The sequence below is a fragment of the Bos mutus genome, chromosome 19 (assembly GCF_027580195.1).
Source record: "Bos mutus isolate GX-2022 chromosome 19, NWIPB_WYAK_1.1, whole genome shotgun sequence".
Classification (NCBI taxonomy): domain Eukaryota; kingdom Metazoa; phylum Chordata; class Mammalia; order Artiodactyla; family Bovidae; genus Bos; species Bos mutus.
The window spans coordinates 15,848,977-15,870,638 of NC_091635.1; the positions used below are offsets into that span (position 1 = coordinate 15,848,977).

The following is a 21,662-nucleotide window of genomic DNA, read 5'->3' on the forward strand; positions in this document are numbered from 1 at the left end:
TGTTCTAAGAGGGAGGGCCAGAATTCCCAGAATGTCACTTCCCACCACATTGTGCTCATAGGAGGAGTCACAAGGTCATCCCAGCCTCGAGGGAAGGGAAGATAAGATCCACCTCTTGATGTTCGAAGTCACATAAAGGGATGGAGAAAACATTGGGGCGGTCTCTGGAGACCAGCTACTGCACTGATCACTTGGTCCTGCAGCCCTGCTCCCCCGGAGCACTGCCAAGGAGGGTGAGGAATCAGATGGGCTCTCCAGAGAGAGACAGAAGCACACTGAGAGCCTCACGCCGGGGCAGAGGCTGCCCTCCTGAATAACCCTGTGCTCTTCCCTCCAGGCCACCGGGCAGAGGTGGGAGCTCAGGTGAGCAGGTGCATTATCAGGGGGCTGTGTCTTAGTGGCTCCACCACAGGAATCAGCACTGGACCCAACAGTTTCCTTTTCTTACTGCTTCGGCATTCAGAAAACGAAGATCATGGCATCTGGTCCCATCTGCTGCTGCTGCTGCTAAGTCGCTTCAGTTGTGTCCGACTCTGTGCGACCCCATAGATGGCAGCCCACCAGGCTCTGCCGTCCCTGGGATTCTCCAGGCAAGAACACTGGAGTGGGTTGCCATTGCCTTCTCCATTGTGTGAAAGTGAAAAGTGAAAGTGAAGTCACTCAGTCGCGTCCAACTTGTAGCAACCCCATGGACTGCAGCCTACCAGGCTCCTCCATCCATGGGATTTTCTAGGCAAGAGTACTGGAGTGGCTTGCCATTGCCATCACTTCATGGCAAATATGGGGAAACAGCAGAAACAGTGACAGACTTTATATTTTTGGGCTCCAAAATCACTGCAGATGGTGATTGCAGCCATGAAATTAAAAGATACTTACTCCTTGGAAGGAAAATTATGACCAACCTAGACAGCATATTAAAAAGCAGAGACATTACTTTGTCAACAAAGGTCCGTCTAGGCAAGGCTATGGTTTTTCCAGTAGTCATGTATCGATGTGAGAGTTGGACTATAAAGAAAGCTGAGTGCTGAAGAATTGATGCTTTTGAACTGTGGTGTTGGAGAAGACTCTTGAGAGTCCCTTGGACTGCAAGGAGATCCAACCAGTCCATCCTAAAGGAGATCAGTCCTGGGTGTTCATTGGAAGCACTGATGTTGAAGCTGAAACTCCGATACTTTGGCCACCTGATGCGAAGAGCTGACTCATGTGAAAATACCCTGATGCTGGGAAGGATTGAGGGCAGGAGAAGGGGATGACAGAGGATGAGATGGTTGGATGGCATCACTGACTCAATGGACATGGGTTTGGGTGGACTCCGGGAGTTGGTGATGGACAGGGAGGCCTGGCGTGCTATGATTCATGGGGTCACAAAGAGTCGGACACGACTGAGCGACTGAACTGAACTGCTTTGGTGGGTGGGGGGGCTTCGCTCTCCCAAGGTCTTATTGCTTAGAGGATTTCATCAGCCTCCCACTGCTCTCAAGGGATCTATGGAGAGACTACCACGTGGTGGTGACATATGGAGTGAGAGCCATCTGCTCGGGGGGCCGAGCCCTTCACACCTGCTTCATCTAGAACAAAAATTAACCAGACTCCAGGATGTTCCTCCAACCATGACTCGGGAACGTGAAGTGAAAGACACGCTTGTGATGTGGAATCCTATTTTAGCCAACTGATTCATGAGAGTCCCAGCACTCTGTTCTAATATCCTAGACCCAGAGGCAAATAACACCTGCCCTGCCAACTGCACAGAGCAGCTCTGACCCTCCAAGGAGACCGAGTGTGTGAGAATGGTAAACTGGTTGCACTGTGCCCCCTTTAGGAGCCCTAGAGCAGAGCCATTCTGGAGCCATGGAATAAAGAAAGGTGCCCGGGAGAAGGAAAATTCCCGGCCCCTGGGCAGAATCCAAACACGTGACTGATGTCGTGTCAGCCCGTGTGGCGATCTCTGGCTTCCCTGAGAACGAGCATAAAAATCTACCCGCCCCAGAACAACATTTTATAATTCCTTTTCAAGCCTAGCTCTGTTCCCAGCACCAAACCTCCCACCCTAGCAACAGCAGATGAGAGAAATGTTATCAAGAGGGGTGGAAGAGTCAGCCTACACCATGACCTTCACCCTCTGTTTGGAAATGTGTCCTTTGCTTGTGAGTCCTGGCATTTTATGATGTTCTTCCCATAAACACTCAAGCCCTTGGGTCCTGCACACATATGGATCTCCAGTGATTCAGACACACAGTCTAAGTCCCAGAGACTCTCGTGTCTCAGCGAAAGCCATAGCAGTACCGCCGAAACCCATCTCTTGACAATCTCCAGCCTCAACTTTTCTCTATGTTGGCCTCATCCTCAGATGGGATCACTCTGCGTGGCTGGGAGAGATGCCCTTGAGTGTCTCCAGACTGACTTTGACTCTGAAGTTGGCCAATGTGGGGAAGAGATGAAGCCTTCTTTGTTAGTGAAAAGAATTGTGATTGAGCCTGCTAGGGTCACATGACCATTTGAGCAGCTTATGGTGGTGATAGCTTTCATAGAAGATGAGGACTGCATGATTGACAGCCCTGCCAGAGCCCAGGGAGTGGGGAAGGGTCAGGAAAGGATGCAAGTTAGGCAAAAAACAAAAATAGTTTAACTGCCCACTATGGACAAGTAGAAATGGGACATTTGCCTTTTCAGTATTTGTATAATTGAATAAATGATGTTGGGCTTCCCCTGGTGACTCAGATGGTAAAGAAACTGCCTGCAATGCAGGAGACCTGGGATTGATCCCTGGGTCAGGAAGATCCCCTGGAGAAGGGAATGACAACCCACTCCAGCATTCTTGCCTGGAGACTCCCATGGACAGAAGAGCCTGGCAGGCTACAGTCCATGGTGTTGCAAAAAGTCAGACATGACTGAGCAACTAACACACACACGCACATCATTGACCTATGACCACCTAAGCCAATGCTTTGGCTGATATGGGTGGTGGGTGTCAAAGAAAGAAGAGACCCCATGGAAATCCGAGTTAACATCACCAGTACGTACTAGACTAACTCTAGTTAGCACAAGCGAGTAGCTGCCTGCCTCTTGTAGAAGCTGCTGAGACTAGGGCTGGCCTGCGGACATTCCAAGTGACCCTCAGACACATCTTCTACTGAGTAGAGCTTCACACCACCTCTTCCTTTCATTCCAGGGGCTACTGGTGGCCTCGCAGTATTGCTTTGCTAATGGAGAGGTAAGTTTTCTGTGCTAACTTCTAGCTTCCTGCGAGGCTGGGGCTGGCATCCTGCTGCCCCCTGGAGGGTTCAGTTTATATGACAGTGCCATGGGGAGACATGCAGTGACCAGCAAGTGTTGGGGACAAATGGGCACCTCGGGTGTCCAGTGGAGAGAAGAGGCAGCTGAGGCTCTGGGGACAAGGTGTTGGGGTGAGTTTTCTTTACAGAACCCAACCATGGTCCCGCTGGAGCTATGCCAGGCAGGAGGATCAAAGTGTGATAGAGGGAACCAGCTGCAAGTCTAGAGTCCAGAAATTCGCATCAAGCCGTGAAGACTCACCCGCTTAGGAGCTGTGTGTTAGGTCACCATGGCTCTTGGAACCTCAGTCTGTAAATGGGAGTAGGAACAGTCCCTGCCCTGCAGTGTTACCCTGGGGCGCTGGTGGTAAAGGTTCTCTGCCTCGTAACAATGGTTACATTTATTATTGTTGCAGAGCCCCAGTCAGCCCTCTGCTCCTTTGGAAAGAGGCTTGAAAGGGGGAAGGGCCCAGGCTGGAGCAGTTTGCTCCTGACTTAGGAGCCAGTGGGATTTCTAGCTCCCTTTCATCCTCCCCTCTCCCCACCCCAGGTTTAAATATTGATCTCTGCCTCCTTCCACTAGAATGTAAGCTGCTTGACAGCAAAACCTCGTCTGTCTTGCTCACTGCTGCTTTTTCTATATCTTCACACAGGGACCCTTGATTCATCAGGCAGGCCTCAAATGCCACCTTGACACAGTCCTTTTCTAGCCACTGTTGCCTCCTCCCGTGGTCCTGCTTAACAGCCTTGGGTGTTACTACCCTCTGCTCTGCTCAAATGTGTCTGTTTGCTTCTCTGTTCCTTTCCCCTAGTGAGAACGCAAGTTTCCGTAGGGTGGTCCTGAGTAGCCACTCAACACGCATTTGCTGAGTGGATGCAGGATTCAATGATTCCCGGGCAGTAACCTTGCTCTCTTCTCGCCTGGCAGGTGAAGGCTGAGCTGCGAAAACAGTGGGCCCGCTTCTTGCTAGCCCACCACTCAGGCTGCAGGGCCTGGGTGCTGGGGAAGAACTTCCGATTCCTGGGGAAATGTCCCAAGAAGCTCTCTGAGGGGACCAACTCCGGGTCGCTGCAGAAGGCGCGGCCCTGGCCTGGTGGTGGGCGGCTCCTGCACTTGACCAAGGAGGGCCTAGGGGTGGCAGGCACCCCGCCTCATCAAGGCCACGCAGCCTGGCCCCGTGGCAGCAGCCTGTCGGAGAGCAGCGAGGGCTACTTCACCCTGGTGCACACCATGGAGGAGATCTTCAAGGAGAGTGAGATCTAGGCAGGAGCCCACTGCACCAGTTCCCACGGACTCCTGAGCACTTGAAGGAGGCGGCGGCCAAGCTGGATGGTGCAGGGTGAGCATCATTCTGGTACATCCAGCTCTCTCCAACACCATGACTCTTTCCAGGCTTTCCCTGCTCCATAGACAGAGGCTGCATACCCTCACCACTTCTGCCTGCCCTTGTCATTCACATCACCCCTGCAGGTGTGTTTTCCAGAATGACCATTAGCCTCCCAGGCTGGCCCTAAATTCGCCTGAGGACTCAGAAAGATGTCTGCTCTGAAACAGAGGCCAGCGCTCACCAGGTATCCATCTGAAGTCGGGAGCAGGGTGTCTCAGGACCACCTGCCAAGTGTTTCACATGCAGAGTCTGACTCATTCACAGCAAAGATACTGAGAGCGCACCTGAGCACTTAGATGGCCGGTGATGGGACTTTTATAACAAGCAGCCCAGGCAATTCTGATGCAAGCCTACATTTTGAAAATCCAGGGCAGGATGTGCTGGAACTAGAAACCCCTCTGAGCTGGCCGCTGGTCCAGCGAGGCCTGTGGTATTCTGCATTCAGCGGTTAGGCTGTGACCTGCCTGCCCTCCTTCTCTGACAGTGCAGATCCCACTCCATGGAAGTTCTGTTTGACCCGAGACAAGCCCATCCTTCCTTGGAGCGTTGGCCCCAGCTCCCAGAGCCCCTCTGAAAGTTGCCATTGGTTGTTTTCTCGCCTTTCTGGCTCCACCTGCCTTTCTGAGTTTGACTTCAAGCGTTACTTGACTCTGCTGTGTTTGGTTTGCCATCAATGGCTGTACCTGCTTCCCTGGGGGGTTTACCCACTGCTCCCCCTAAGTCCCCACTGATAAGAATTCTACTCCTCCTGTGGAAATTGATGCTAAGAGCCAGAGGTACCCAGTTGAATGAGAGGACTATGGGTGATCTGGACATGTCAAGGTGGTGCTGAGGAGGGCCAGGGCTAGGGAACCCAGTCTGCCGATGGGGAATGAGTTGTGCTACAGGCCCTGAGTGGAGGATGTTTCTGGAGGCAGAGGAGGGCCCAGGCTTAGGGACAAATTCAGTGACTGAAACTGTAAGGCGAGAGGCTGAGGGAAGGTCAAAGGAGGAATGCGCTATGGAAATAGGGTTTTGGTGTTCAGGAGTGTTGCTTTTATTATATGTGAACTGTACATGAGTGGGTGGGTGGGATATATTGCTGTGGGGCCAAATCCTGCCTTATTTTAGGGGGACGGGAGGTATGATGCTTATCAAGTATGGTTGCCAGATTCAACAGTTAAAAATACACAATCCTCAATTAAATTTGAATTTTGGATCAGTGAATAATAGTATTGTCTAAGTATATCCCATGGGATATATTTTATGTGAAATTCAAGTCTAATTGTACATCTGGTACGTCACCTGGCAACTCCATTGTCAAGGACACTTGGCATCAGGACAGGGACCAGGGAGAGGCAAATGAGAAGCACAGTTCAGGTACAACATTGAAGAGAGTACTAAAAATAAAAACAAAAACAAAACTCCACAACTGTCAAGTACTATTTTAATGTGATAACAAAGCAACGACGATTCTGTGAGCTACAGCCCATGACCATTCATAAAAATGATATTTTACTGGACCCAGGCCACGATGAGGGTGGAGTAAGCGGGACCATGAGATATAAACGCAGGGTCTGGTCCTGACTTTTAAAATTTTTGAGACACTTCCCCGGTGGTCCAGTGGTTAAGACTCCACGCTTCCACTGCAGGGCGTGTGGGTTCTATCCTGGTCAAAGAACTAAGACCGTACATGATGCAGAATGCAGCCAGAAAAAAATTTTGAATGTTTTGCTCATAATGGACATTTTAACATTAATTTTTATTTTAAAATGATTACATCAAAGTATTATCTTGATTACTGAGCTTTTGGTCACCCACCTTACATTTTGCACCTGAAGTGCCCATCTTCCCCTCCTCCCAGGCCTGGCTCTGCTCTGCACCAGGGGAAACTGAAGCATTGACCTTAGGCAAGTATAGAGCCAAGCAAAGGTTTCTTTTTTGTGTCCAGATTATCCACAATTCAATCCTTAAGATATATGCCCTAGTTTTTTCATTCTGTAAAAGTCTCTTCTGTTTCTCACTGGCTTATTAGCACCTAGAAAGCTGGGCTGTGTGAATTCCTAGCTGGTTCCCAGCATAGCTGGTTGAGAACAGGTTCAGAACACATCCGTCAAAGGAAACAAAGATATGTCTTGGGAGCACTGGATGCTATTGAGAGTCAGTTATTCAGGGCCCGGCCATTTATAAAAGGGACTTTTAAAAAAGTGTTTGTAAATAAGTCCTTCCCACTCACTCCACAAATGGGGTGCCACACAGACTGCTTGCTTTTGTTCTGCTAATGATTAAAATAAGTTTTTTAATTGGATTTGTGTTTTGTCTCTTCTTTTCCATTGGTTTCTCACTGGAGCTGAAGGTTTCCACCCCTGGAGAACCTGGTGCACTGCTCCTGGCCAGGAATGGGGAAAAGAGCTGCGGTAATAAGCCTGGGGATAATAAGCCTGGGGGGTCCACTGTCTCAGGGACCAAGAGGAGTGGACAGAGGGGTAGGGGAGAGAAGTAGAGGTCAGATGTCAAAAGCGTAGAAGGCAGGTGTCTGCCTTCTCTAGATTGCTCCCTAGATCATTCACTTTGCTGTTGTTTTAAAGATCCTGCCTAGGGACTTCCCTGGTGGTCCAGTGAAGAATCCACCTGCCAGTGCAGGGGACACGGGTTTGATCCCTGGTCCCAGAAGATTCCACATGCAGGGGGGAAAATAGGCCTGGGCATCACAACTGCCGAGGGTGCCCTAGAGTCTGTGCTCCACAACAAGAGAAACCCTCCCCCAGCAATGATGAGTAGCCCCTGCTTGCTGCAACTAGAGAAAGCCTGTGCACAGAAATGAAGACCCAGCACAGCCTAAATTAAAAAAAAAATCCCACCTAGTGGGTCTCTATTCTGGCTTTGCAATTACTGGAACATTGCAATTCTAGAAACATTGATGGCTAGTGAGCCCAGAAGGCACACCAGCAGCCCGGCACACAGCTTGGGAAAGAGCACTGGAGTGAGGCCTTGAGCCCTTTGCTTCTTTCCCTAGGCCACCCTGGGCCTTTCTTCTCCCCCGAGATGGCTCCTGGGTGGCCTCTATGTCTGATACTGGAGGGGCATCTTGGGCAGCTGGCTTCTCTCCTTCTGCCCAAACCGCTGGACTAGACGCTGTATAGCCATTCCCACTTCCAGCTCTGATGCTGTGCGATCCCAGAATTCTGTCCTATCAGGTCCAGGTAAAAACTATTGAGGCATTCTGGTGTAATCAAAGGGGCTCTGGTTCGAGTACTAACCCTACTCTTACTTTATGGCCTCAGTGTCCTCATCCATACTCTGGGGATATTAATAATAACACCCCCATCAATGAAATAATGCCCAGTATCCAGGAGAATGGCTGGCTCATAGAAAACACTGCATCCTTAAGTATTACGATGACTCTCAAGGCTGTCCTCCACAAAGAGCAGCACTTCTGGTGGCGGTGATTGAGCCTTTGCTGTTGCTAAAGCGAGGGTAATTCCCCCACACCAGCAGAGGGAGACTCCCCAGCCCCCGAGGGCAGCATACAGGTTGCTCAAGTGTCCGGAACATGTGCATATTTTTCTGACCTCGTCTTGGAACTTAAGGCTGAAGAATAAAAGAGCTTTCAAAACAAGGAACACAATGATCTTGAGAACCCGCAGGTGGAGCTCTGAGGTGTCCCAGGCTCTGGAGCTCTGATAAGGGAGTGTGAGCCAATGGGCAGCACTGGGCTGGCTTCCACTCATTAGTGGACCCTAACCAAGCCACTTGCTGACTGTGTGGCTCCTTTTCCTTGCCCCTAAAAAGTAGGGGCTGTGGGGACATCTGTCTTCACCTTGCATTGGATCAGAGCTGAACTGGTCATCCTCCCCCGAAACCAGCATCTCTCCCTGCTGTTTCCCACCTTGGTGGCTATCATCAGTGAAACCTATTGACATCACAATGAAAACCAGGTGAAAACCATTGAGGCATCTGGTGTAATCAAATGGATTACACTGGGCACCCAAGCCACAAACCTGGCTACTGACCATCCTTGCTCCTCTCTCTTCCCCTGAACCAGTCAGGTGGATCCTACTTTCTAAATATCTCCCAGCAGGTCGCGTTCTCTCCACCCCACTGCTGTTCCCCTGGCCCAGGCCACCTGGGCAATTATAGGAGTGTGATATCCAGGCCCCAGTCTTGCCTAATTTATTCCTATCCTGCGGGGGGTACCGGGGTAGTTCTCTTACAAACATAAATCCCTCCTACTTCCAACCCCACACAGCCCCCACTACCCCCATGGTGAACCCTAGGTCTTCCCCTGGCCTGCAGGGAAGTCCTTGCATGGTCTGGCCTCCCCCCGCCACCGCCTACTTTGGAAGCTTAACTCAGTTTGCTCTCCCCGCCTCCTCCCTCTGCTTTTGGGCTACACTGGCCTTCTCAGGGTCCTAGAACTTGAACTGCTCATACCGGACTCAGGGTCTCTAAGACACATCACTTTTCCACCCTCACATTTCCCCCACTCCAATCCCCTGGGTCTTAGTTGAAACGCCTCTTCATCCGGAACATCTTCCCCATCCCTGAACAAGTCAGCCCCGCCTACTGTATCTTCCCACAATGCTTTGCGTGTCTCCATGGTAACCTCACCACCCCTGCCGGCTTCTTCAAGGTCTATGGTCCCCTCTGCACCCTGAGCTGTACCAGAACAGGGCCGTGTCTCTTTCCTGCAGCGCCACAGTCCCCGCACCCTGGTCTGTGACTGCGACGGCGACACAGCCTTGTCCGTGAGGCTGAACCGACAGAAATCATTTCCTTTTCCAGTTGGAGATTGACCAGTCAGCTGAGTGCCCGGCTCCTCTTGCATTTATTGGAACCTGCTTACCCAACAATCCACAAAGGAGCTTACATGGGGGCGGGGATATTTAGGGCTCCAGTGACCTATATTTAGGGCTCCTGTGACCTAATCCTGGAATTATTACGGAGGCCTGGGCTGGCGGGCTGGGGGGAGGGGAGGCGGGCAGTATAGTGGGCGGGACTTGGTGAATAGCTTAACGACACTTCCGTTTGGCAGGGAGGTGTGCAGGAGGGTTTAATGTGCTGTGGGTTGGAGGCCCTCCCGGCCCCGGGGGCGGTGTGTGTTTGTGTGCGTGCACATGTGTGTTTATTTGAGAGGGGTGGGGAGGGAGGAGACCTGAGCAGTTGACATCAGGGTTTCTTTTCCTTCAGTTTCTCCTTCACTTTTTGAGGCTCGAATTGAATCAGTCGCAGAATTTCCTTATTGGCCAGGGTCCCTTCGATGAATTCTTTCTCTGTAAGTTTATCTGCAAGAGGAGAAAATAATACAGTCAGGATAGACTGTTTCCAGCTGCAATGAAGCTGATATTTGCAAGCATACCCAGAGTGGATGGCTCTATTATGAAAATACTGATCTCCTTGCCCCTGAGGACAACCCCACCCTCTAACTCTTTCCTAGGACCCCTGGACCTCCCGGTGAACCAACAATGAGAGGGTTGGTGACAGGCCCTGCAGGGTCTCCAGGAGGCTGGGCCAGTGCTGTGTCTCTTCTGACTGGTTGGCGATCCTTTCCTAGGCATCTCTGCATCCCTAATCCTAAAGGAGATCAGTCCTGGGTGTTCATTGGAAGGACTGATGTTGAAGCTGAAACTCCAATACTTGACCACCTAATGCGAAGAGCTGACTCATTTGAAAAGACCCTGATGCTGGGAAAGATTGAGGGCAGGAGGAGAAGGGGACGACAGAGGATGAGATGGCTGAATGGGATCACCGACTTGATGGACATGGATTTGGGTGAACTCCAGGAATTGGTGATGGACAGGGAGGCCTGGTGTGCTGCGGTTCATGGAGTCGCAAAGAGTCGGACACGACTGAGCGACTGAACTGAACTGAACTGAATCTACCTCCCCCTTTGGGACGAGAAAGGGCTTTGCCCCAACTATTGAGTTCAGTTCTCTCCAGTTAAATGCACTCACGAAGCCCTTCCTCTGTGCCACTGTATATGGGGCTGAGGTCATTGCAGGGGGCAGAGGGCAGGGTGTAACATGGAAGGGAGTGAGATAATGCCCCTGGCCTGGGGAACTGTTGGTCTGATGGGGAGACAGTCACCTGTAGAAATGACTCTGTGCTGTGCTGCGCTTAGTTGGTCAGTTGTGTCTGACTCTTTGCAATCTCATGGACTGTATGTAGCCTGCCAGGGTCCTCTGTCCATGGGGATTCTCCAGACAAGAATACTGGAGTGAGTTGCCATGCCCTCCTCCAGGGGATCTTCCCAACCCAGGGATCAAACCCAGGTCTCCTGCATTGCAGGTGGATTCTTTACTGTCTGAGCCACCAGGGAAGCCCAGAAATGACTCTGCTGCTGCTACTCCTGCTAAGTTGCTTCAATCATGTCCGACTCTGTGCGACCCCATAGACGGCAGCCCACCAGGCTCCCCCGTCCCTGGGATTCTCCAGGCAAGAACACTGGAGTGGGTTGCCATTTCCTTCTCCAATGCATGAAAGTGAAAAGTGAAAGTGAAGTCGCTCAGTCGTGTCCGACTCCTAGCGACCCCATGGACTGCAGCCCACCAGGCCCCTCCATCTATGGGATTTTCCAGGCAAGAGTACTGGAGTGGGTTGCCATTGTCTTCTCCGAGAAATGACTCTAGAATGAGGCAAATGTTCCTCCCTGCTTATGGCGAGGCTCATAGTCCTGATGTACTAAATGCTCAGTAAAGCTTGGCTTAGCTGAAGTGGGTTTCCATTGGCTTTTTATGTTCCAGGCCTTTTGAGTGACCTTAATCCTTCCTGGATTAGGATGCAGGTTCCTTGTGCAGGTCAGGGTGATGAAATGTGGGTTTTAAGGTCCCAGGTGCCCTATGAACCTCACTGATAGCTTGAAACTCCTACTCTCAGAAGCTGATTGTGGAGTGAAGCCTGGTCTTCAGATGGACCATGTGAAAACACAAGTCACCTGGCAGGAGTACCACTGCCTCCTGTGACATTCACTGGGGTCAATATTCAGGTCAGCAAGTAGCAGAACAAGGGATTCAGCACTTGCCAGACCCAGCAGGATGTCAAGATGGAGGTTAAAGAGCCAGAGGGGTGACATGCCACTGGGAGGCACCTGAAGCAGCCAGGAGAAGGTGTTCAAAGGGGAGATGACGTCTGGGTGAGGAAAGGGAGGTACCTACCCTTCAACATTTAAGGAGGCTCTCACTTTCAGCATCGTATGGGCACAGGGCTGGCATCTGAGAAGAGGGGTCTCCTTAAATCTTGTGCCAGGGCACCTCACATGCCTCACCCTAGTTCTGGCCCTAACGTCACAGATCTGGTTGCTAATCCACCTTCTCCCTGGACTGCAGATTAGTAGGGGCCTTCTTTAACATCCTCCATGGGTGTGTGACCTGGAACCCTGGTAAGAGACTCGCCCAGAGATCACAAACGGGCCGATACCAGCTCCTCAGATGTGTGTGGACCATGTAGTGTTTCATCAGTGGAGGCACTTCAGATTTTAAAAATCTCGATTGCTGGCTTCTCTTTAAAAAAAAAAAGCAGACGATGAGGCCCCAACGGCTCTGTATTCCTATGTGGTAACAATTGACCAGAGGCCATAAAACCAGGCAGGCCCTCATGCCCCAGTGTTTGCCAGTCCCTATTGCTTCATTGGGCCACTGTCCACTTCTCTCACGTTCATCATCCCGGCCCCATTGGTCATTCGAGTTTGCAGTCCCCATCTGACACCAACCCCTCTCCTGTGTCCTTCCCGAGCTGGACATGGGCTTCAGGCACCAGCAGCCCCCACTGCCCAGTTCTGGAATCCATCACCGCTCGGTACAAGCTCATGCTCCCCATTGGCTGCTCTCAGCCAGACTGAACAGGGGAGGGAGCCAAGACAGGTCAGCTCCTGGCAGAAGGGGGCCCGAGGACACACCCTCAGCTTCACCAAGACTTTCTTAGCCCAGCCCTGCAGTTTAAGACTTCTCTTGCATCTGCCCATAAGCCGTTCATCTGCTTTGCAGTCTGATGGCCTTCCCAGCCTCCTGAATATCTCTCCTCATTTACCCTCATAGCACCCCCCACCCCCATCAATCTCTTGAGATTGAATTGAAATCTAATTCCATCTGATGGTGCTTGGGGGTTGGGAGAGGGGACCCAAACTAATGTCCTAAAGTAACACCATATAAATTGAGATCCCGCTTACTTGGGATGCCATGCTAATTCTGAAGTGAGCTTTACCCCATCCCAGCCGTGCAGAAGGCTACTTGTTTGGTTTAAACAAGTAAACCAAAGTGTCCTAAAATAACAACACAAAACTGGGCACTCCATTCAAAAAGAAAGCAGTATGCTTGCAAAGCCTCAAAACTTGTCATTTGTTTACAAAATGATGGGCTGTTGTCTTGATTTTTCACTCTTTCTTCAAAGTGGGTTAACTCTGTCCAAACAAAAGATGCTTTTTTTTCTTCCAAAGCACCCCATCATTTACAGCCTATGTTTGCCCCCAGAGAATCTTAGGCAGTGGTGGAGTTTTATGAGCAGTGGGAGGTGGTGACATTTTCAGTCAGTTCCAGAAGGGCCCACAACTGTCTGTTGACCATTCTTCTGCTGACCACCTCGCAGTGGGAGGAGGGGTCCTCCGTCCCACCTGGTCTCTGGACTGGGAAGGGTCAATCTCACTGGGGTCTCTAGGACATAGCCCGGGACGGTGAAATCAAGAGCTGGGAAGGAGAAGTCACTCACCATCATCCTTCTTGCCAAAGAATCCCCAGATCTTCTCTGCTCGCTTTTCCGGAGTGTTCTCGTCTTCTGGGAGACGCTTTGTGTCCTCAGGGCTGATCATTTTGAAGATAGCCTGCACCGAATTGAGGGGGAGCACCGGTCAGAAGTGATTCTGGGGGAACCCACATGGCTTGAGCAGGACGCTGAGGTTAAAATGCAGATGCCCAGGCCCCCCAACCCATTGGCCCCGACTGAATCCTCCCTAGTTCCTGAGAGTGGGAGGAGTCATCTGTACTTTTAAGAAGGGGAAGGGAATGCGGGGGAGGGGTGAGGATGACTTTCCCTTCTTATTTTGTCCCTTTCTGCACAGTCTGAATTTCCTGACCATGCAGACATATTACTTTCATTGTATTAAAAAATGAAAATAAGAAATAAAAGGCTTCCTGAAGGCTGCATTTTGAAAACTGGTACCTTTAACCTCACTGCCCAGAAGTGCATCAGACGGCTTTTTCTGAATCCAAGTGGTACTTTGGTTGCCTAGCAGGCTGGCCTATGGTGCGTGTGTGCTAAGTCACTTCAGTTGTGTCCGACTCTTTGCGACCCCATTAACTATAGCCTGCCAGGCTCCTCTGTCCATGGGATTCTCCAGACAAGAATACTGGAGTGGGTTGCCATGCCCTCCTCCAGGGGATCTTCCCGATCCAGGGATCGAACCTGTGTCTCTTACATCTCCTGCATTGGCAGACAGGTTTTTCAACAGCAGTGTCACATGGATTGCTTATGGTAATAAGGGCTAATGTTTGTGCCCTTTTCTAAGTGTCTTTACATGTAAACTCATGACAGCTTTATGAGGTGGGTGTTATTGGCCCATTTCACAGATGGAGAAACTGAATCAGCTGACTTGCTAGAATTCAGCCAACCAGAAGCAGAAAACTGGAGATTCTAACCCTGGCAAGTTTGGTTCTAGAACCTCTGTGCTTGCATCTCATGCTATTCCTAGAATGTCTTGAAGAGCATGGTAGGGGCTGGGTAAGGCCTCTGGAAGCTCCTCCTTTACCCCTCTGCTTAGGGAGGGTAAAGCTCAAGGGTCCTTCTCACTTCCCTCTACTCTAGCTAATACAGGAGCTGAGTAGACAATGTCCAGCAAAGCAGGAAGTGCCTTCCGACATGTGGTCAGGGAAAGGGACAGGGTAGTCTTGATGTGCCCTTTCAGCTCCAGGTTACTAGGATTCCAGGAGGCTGGCCAGACCCAGAGTGGATGCTCAAGGTTGTGGCTCCCCCATCTTGAGTGTCCCAGTTTGCGACCTAAGTGTTGGGACTGGGACGCTGTGGAGACACCGGGGAACCAGCTGGGCAGGGGCAGTAATGCCCATGGAATTAACCTGGAGGGAAGAGCAGTGGTTTTAGAAACTCCTTTCAGCTCCCTGTGCTGCAGCAAGAGAAGCAAGGGAGTCAAAACCCGCAGCTGGGGCAGCTGCCTCACTGACAGTGCTCAGAGCCCCAAGGTACCCGGCACTGAAGTAAGGGCTTCCTTAAGTTCCTGAGCCAGGGACCCATGGGCAGGTCGGAAGGCTAAAGGCTGAGAGTGACTGGCTGCCCATCACCCTGCTTCTAAAACCAAGGGTACGCTGTCAGGGCCTCCAGGAACGGACTGAGAAAGAACCATTACATCCTCACCCTTGGGGGTGGGAGGTTCTGTGGTTTTCTGGACGCCCAGCTTGGTGGTGGTACATCAGAACCCTCAACAGATGACCGACTCCCAGGCCAGTTACCTTGGACATGGTGAATAGCAGAGGCTTGGCACGCTCTTGCATAGCCTCATCTGTGGACGTGCCCTTCTCTCTCTGCCTCCCCACACCTCCCACCCTCTCCTTCCTCCTTCCCTTCCCTTCTACCCCTTCATCTTCTTCCTCCTCCTTTCTCTGAAGAATCACCAACTCAGAGGCCTCTGCTGGGCTTGGCATCCTTTAGGTGGTTCTGAGGAGGTGGTCCCTGCCACAGGCCACCTGTCAATCCAGGGAGCTTGCTCTGCAGGCCCCACCCAGAGACCAGTGAGGTTTCTAAACACACCTGCCCCTAACGGGAGGCCCAAGAAGGAGTCGCTGACCACAGCTGCATCCTTGACTGTTTTATCTACGGTTTTGCCTAATAAAGGTGGAAGAATTGGGTGAATGAAAGTGGGATTACAAATGCCTCAAAAATTATATAAAAGATGAAAAATATTCTCTCTTTACAGGAGTGGCATTAGAGAAAGAAAGCAAGTGACATGGGTGGGGGTAGGGGGAAAATTCAATAAAATGATACTGAATGAAGGGAAAAAATGATATAATAGGGAAGAAATAGAAGTATCCTCGTTATCCAAAAATACAGGAACAGTTAAATAATTTTATGACATGTCTATAAGATGGAATTCTAAGCAGCTGTTAAAAACAATTTGATATTGAAAATATTCATAGTAAAATAGTGGCTGAAGAAAAGTATGATAAAACTATATGTGTATATGTCCTAATTCTAAAGTTGTTTTTAAATATATAGATAAAAGACTGGAAAGATACATGCCTATTTGTTGACAGTAGTTTTCTCTGGATGATGAAAGTAAAGGCAATTTGCATTTTCTTTTGCATCGGTTTCTAAATTGCATGCATTTTATATTAAATAAAACTACTTTTCAAACACCTAAAAATCTTGGCAGATGATCTGATCCTGGGCCAACATATTTGAAACATGTTATGTCTCTAAAATGACTCGAAAGGGACATCCTTGGCTGTCCAGTTGTTAGGACTCGGGGCTTTCACTGCAGTGGCGATGGCCCCTGGTTCAATCCCTGTTTGGGGAGGTAAGATCCCAAAAGCCACAGGACCAAAATAAAATAAACATAAATACATAAATATATTGGGTTGGCCGAAAAGTTCGTTAGGGTTTGTCCATAAGATCTTATGAAAGGGACTTCCCTGGTGGCCCAGTGGCTAAGATTTTTGGGCTCCCAGTGCTGGGGGTGGGGTTGGTGTTCCACCCCTGGTCAGGGAACTAGACCTCACGTGCCTCAACTGAGACCCCCCCTGCCCCCTGGAGCCAAATAAACAAACAAACAAAAAAAGAATCTGAGTGTGTCCTATTGGAGGTTCTGAAGGATGTTTTATTATTTTTAACACCTACTTATTTATTTATATTTTCTTAACTGCACTGCACAGCAGGTGGGATCTTATTTCCCTGACCAGGGATGGAAACCGTACCCCTCGCATTGGAATCACTGGACAACGAGGGAAGTCCCTGAAGAACGCTTTAATGAAGAAAGGAAGAATGATGGGAGGGAAAGAAGGAAATGGTAAAGGTAAATAATAGAAAATACCCAGATTCTTCTTCTCTAGGAGGAAAATGAAGCTGTGGGAATGTGCCCTGTGCTGTGCTTAGTCACTCAGTCGTGTCTGACTCTTTGCAACCCCATGGACTGTGGCCAGCCAGGCTCCTCTGTCTATGGGGATTCTCCAGGCAAGAATACTGTCCAGCCCTCTATTAATATTGATTTGTTGGAGACTCCTCCTGACCAGGTTCTCAGAGCCACTGAGTCACCAACCTTGGGTGTCCACTCCCTCCTCCCTGCCAGGCCCCCGTGAGGAATTAGTAGCAGCCCAATTCCTCGAGACCCCCATCCCTCTCAGCCGGAGATAAGGAGGCTGACACTGACCGTGACAATCTCCAGCACCTCGTTCTTGCTGATGGTCCCATTGCCATCCACGTCATAGAGGGAGAAGGCCCACTCCAGCTTCTGGTTGGTCTTGCCCGCTGGTCATGTGTAGGGCGATAACATACTCCTTGAAGTCCAAGGTGCCATCGCTGTTGGCATCAAAGCTGCGGAACACGTGCTGGGCATAGGCCTTGGGGTCGGCCTCGGGGAAGAACTTGGAGTAGATGGTCTGGAACTCCTGCCGGGTGATCCGGCCACTGGGGCACTCCTTCAGGAAGGACTGGTACCAGGAGCTCAGCTCCTCCTCCGTGAACTTGGTGTTCAGCTGCAGCTCCTCCAGGATCTCCTTGGACAGGGCCCCACTCTTGCTGTTCCCCATGGGTGAGGTGGTGTGGGCCCGGCCGGGCTATCACTGCTGGGTGGATGGGAGCAATGGGGTCTCCTGGCTGCCGGGCTTGGTGCCACAGGAGACAGTCGCACCCTGAGATGCTGATGGATTAGGCGGATTTGTGGCCGGGTCACCCCAGTACTTGGAGGGAGGAGGGGCCTGGAGCTTGCGGTTAGGGGAGGGAGGCGAGCTCCCAGAAGCCCCCTGAGATTAAAATAAAGAGCTGACAGCAGGAGGTCAATCCATCTTGGCCTTCTGGGAGGCCGGGACAGTAGATCAGAATCTTGAGACCTGAGGCCTCACCTAGGCCCCGCGGCCATCCCTACCTCACCCCCCACCGCTAGCTCTAGCTCTCTAAGAGCAAGGATGCTCCCTGCTTGTCTTCCGTTGCCCTAACTCTGAGAGTCTCTGCGGCAGGGGTGGTCCTATAATGCTGGGTTAGGAGTCAGGCTCTGGAACCAGCACAGGTTCAAACCTTAGCTTTGCAATTTACTAGCCGTGTGACCCTCTGGCGCATTTCTTTTTCTTTCATTTTTTAAAAATTGGAGTATAATTGATTTACAATGCTGCGTTAGTTTCTGCTGTACAGTAGCGTGTGTCATCTGTAAGTGTACATACATCCCCTCCCTCTCAAGCCTCCCTCGCACCGCCCTCCCCCGTCCCACCCCTCTAGCTCATCACAGAGCACCGAGCTGAGCTCCCTGACCTATACAGCGGCTTCAGGCATGTTTCTTAACCTGTCTCTGCCTAGAGTTCTCTTCTAATCTTTCACCTCCCTCATGGTTTTCCTTAAATGTTGCCTTCTCAGTAACAGCAGCACCCCCATCCCAACCACCAGCAAGCCCCAACTGTTTATCCTGCGTGGTTGTTCTTCCTCTTGAGCACACCTTCTGACTTAGTGTTTATTTATTCCACGTGCTGCCTGGGATGGCATCAGAATGAAAGCACCGTGAAGGCAGGGATTCTGTTTTGTTCCCCACTGCATTTCCTTTGCATGAAGGGTACCTGTCAGCTTTGGGCCCTCAGTGACTATTCCTTGACTAAACGGGCATCGTAATAGCATCGCTGTTACTGTAAGCCTGAAATGAGTTAATATGTGCAGTGCATTTACAATAGAGCCTGGCAGTAGTAAGAGCTGAACACATGTTGAAAGTGAAAAGTGAAAGTGAAAGTTGCTCAGTCATGTCCAATTCTTTGCGACCCCATGGACCAGAATACTGGAGTGGGTAGCCTTTCCTTTCTCCAGGGGATCTTCCCAACCTAGGGATCAAACTCAGGTCTCCCACATTGCAGGTGGATTCTTTACCAGTTGAGCCACAAGGGAAGCCCAAGAACACTGGAGTGGGTAGCCTATCCCTTCTCCAGGGGATCTTCCCAATACAGGAATCAAACCAGGGTCTCCCACATTGCAGACGGATTCTTTACCAACTGAGCTATCAAGGAAGCCCTGAACACATGTTACCTTTTGCCAATATTCTTCTGTGACAGGGATCAAGAACTGCACTGCGAACAGAGGCCAGGCCAGCATGTGGAGTGTGTGAGTGAAGCCAGGGAATTAGGAAGGCAATAGGGAGTGGTGAGGCCTATGTCCCACATGGCAGGGGCTGCCTCCATTAGAATGTAGTCAGATGGGATTATGGCCTGGTGTTACTAGACTTTTTGGTAACCCAAGAGAAATCAGAAATCAGATTTCCAGATGCAATTTCCAAACTGTGGGAGTGATTTCCAATTTTTTCAACAACATGGTGTGGGATAAATACAACTTACCTGTGGCTTGATTTCAGCTGTATATCGTTGGTTGGCAACCAAGCCTGGTGCCAGGAGCTGGAAGACAGTAGTATGTGCTTGCTGAGTGAATGAATGGACAAGAAGGAGCTCTGCCAGGGGAGGCTTCCACCCCTGTGGTCAGCTCAGTACCCAGTGTGGGCCTCAGGGAAGAGCCCTCATGAGTAGGCTTGTACCTGAAATCTCAACACCCGAAGGAGAGGCCACTGGTGCCCTTGCTTGGCTGAGCATCACACCTGGAACCCCAGAATCGCCATCTAGAATGGGAGAGAAGTCTCGGCTTTACCCAGGGGTGGTTACTACAAAGGGCTTTGTAGGGGGCGCTGGTGGTAAAGAACCCGCCTGCCAATGTAGGAGGCACAGGAGATGTGGGTTGGATCCCTGGGTTGAGAAGATCCCCTGAAGGAAGAAATGGCCACCCTCTCCAGTGTTCTTGCCTGGAGCATCTCATGGACAGAGGAGCCTGGCCGGCCACAGTCCGTAGGGCCACACAGAGTCAGACACAACTGAAGCAGCCTGGCACGCACACACAGTAACTGCAAAGAATAAAGCGCACAGTGTGCAGGCAGGTGACTTAGGGTTTGTATCCTATTTCATAAGAGGCTAATGGCAGGTCCCTGCTGCTGGGAGAAAGACATCCACCAGCCCCCGCTAATGTTATGCAGGAAGGACCCGGAAGTTCAGGCTCAGGTGTGCTGACCCACTCCTCCTGGTCGCCCCACCCACTGAGGGTCCAGAGTGCTTCTCAGGAGGCCTTAATGTTAGACGTGTGTGTGTCTGTGTACTTACTATTTTTTCCATCAGTTTTTGATAGCATAGTCTTTCTTAAAAGGAGTGGTTTCTCCTTTTCTAGGCTTTCACTAGCCCGCAGCAAGGCATTTGTTCTCAAGAGCAGCTAGAAATAGGACAGTCATCAAACAAACAAAACCCAAGCCCTGAAAATGAAGTCAGACGCCTCCACCCTTGCCTCTGAACCTGGTGTGCGAGGATTAGAAGTGCTTCCTGGGTGTCCACACCGAGCCTGCAGGTGAGACAAGGCCAATGTCACAGGAAGAAACCAAGCTCTCGTTCTCAAGGAGTGAGCAGAGTGGGCAAGAAGCTGTGTTTCTCAAGGTGAGGAGCTGGGTTGCCATGACAACAAAGAGGCTGTGGGCCAGGAGACAGGACCCCGTGTTAACACAGAAGGCAGCCAGAGCCCCCAGCCCCTCTGCCCCTCTCAAGAGCAAGGAGCAGGTGCTGCCCACACTCTTCAGGTTGCTGTGCCCAGGAGGGCCCGACCGTGGAAGGGGACCACAGGCAGCTGTGTCGATGCTGAGAGAGGGGTCATGACCTGGAGGTTTGTTTGAAAACCTGCGTAAACATCTTCTATCAGAGGGAGAGTTTATGTTCCTTAGCCAAACAAGTTGTTGGAGATGATGTATTGTGAGGGGATTTGTTAAGTCTAAGCTGGGGCCATAAACTGTCCCCGAGCCCCAAAGACCACTTGGGGAGAAGCCCTCGTCTCTGGCCAGTGCATCTGTTTGTGTCTCCCCCTCCCAGCCTGGCCCTGACTGAAAGACATACACTCTTCCCAGAGGCTGGCCCTGTCCTCTCCCTAAGCTGGGAGCCCCGTAGCCCCGGTCCCCCTCCCCCACCTTCCCTTGCTGTGAGCAGAAGGACAAGAGAACCCTTAGACCCTGGTCTGGAAGCAGAGGGGAAAGAGGGCTCAGAGAGGGTGAGTGGGAGGCAGAGAATGGGAGGAACGCCTCTCCCATGGCTGTCTCCATCATGGTAAACAGCAGTCTGTCCTTTTGGTTGCCTGGACCAAAATCCTTGGAGTCATCTCCTGTGCCCCTCTTTCTGTCACACCCCACTTTCGAGCCACTCCAAACTGGCTCAAAACCACGTTGGTTCCACTTTCAAAGCACTTCCAGAATCTGACCGTTCTCCCCACCTCCTCGTGGCCACCCCTGCAGGCACCGTCCCCTGTCCCTGCATTCTGGCTGCCCTGCTCCCCTTTTCCTACAGTGAGCTCTCCAGCAAGGAAATCAGGCTGTGCGCTCTCAGCTTGGATGGACCCCAGAGCAAAATCACAGGCTTTCCAAAGCCTGCAAAGCTCTGCAGAAGCTGCCTCCTCCCCGTCACTGTGTCAGCTCCAGCCAACTGGCCTTAATGAGGTGCCTCCAGCCTTTAACAGGGCCACCTCCTCTGCCTGGAATGTTCTCCCTTCCAGCTACCTGCTGGGCTCCCTCCCAGGTGTCCTTGACTTTGGTCAAATGCCACCTTCTCAATGAGGCCACTCCAATCACCCTATTTCATGTTGCCACTTACCCACCATCACCCTGAAACCCTCCCCCTGCCCTTTTGTCGTAACACCTGTCATTTTCTACATACACTCTACATACCATTTTGTTAGCCTGTCTCTTTCTGCTGGAAAATAAGTTCCAAGGTCAAGATTCTTGATCTGTTCCCATCACCAACGTGTTCCCAGTACTGAGAGCAGTATT

At 51.0% G+C, this 21,662-nt stretch overlaps 2 protein-coding genes across 2 annotated transcripts in view; one reads left to right on the top strand and one right to left on the bottom strand.

Annotated features, from left to right (window-relative positions):
- Positions 1-6,912, top strand: part of GLP2R (glucagon like peptide 2 receptor) — a 41,955-nt gene extending 35,043 nt beyond the window's left edge. The window contains exons 12-13 of the mRNA XM_005907555.2: positions 3,170-3,211; positions 4,201-6,912. Of these exons, the coding sequence (XP_005907617.1) occupies positions 3,170-3,211; positions 4,201-4,536 (378 nt within the window). The 3' untranslated portion in view covers positions 4,537-6,912. The remainder of the gene's footprint in view (positions 1-3,169; positions 3,212-4,200) is intronic.
- A 2,846-nt stretch (positions 6,913-9,758) lies between these two features.
- RCVRN (recoverin) lies at positions 9,759-17,382 on the bottom strand. Its single transcript, XM_005907541.2, is given in 4 exon segments — positions 9,759-9,924; positions 13,340-13,451; positions 17,004-17,103; positions 17,105-17,382. Coding segments are annotated over 4 exon segments (606 nt in total). The 3' UTR covers positions 9,759-9,808.
- Positions 17,383-21,662: the final 4,280 nt, after the last annotated feature.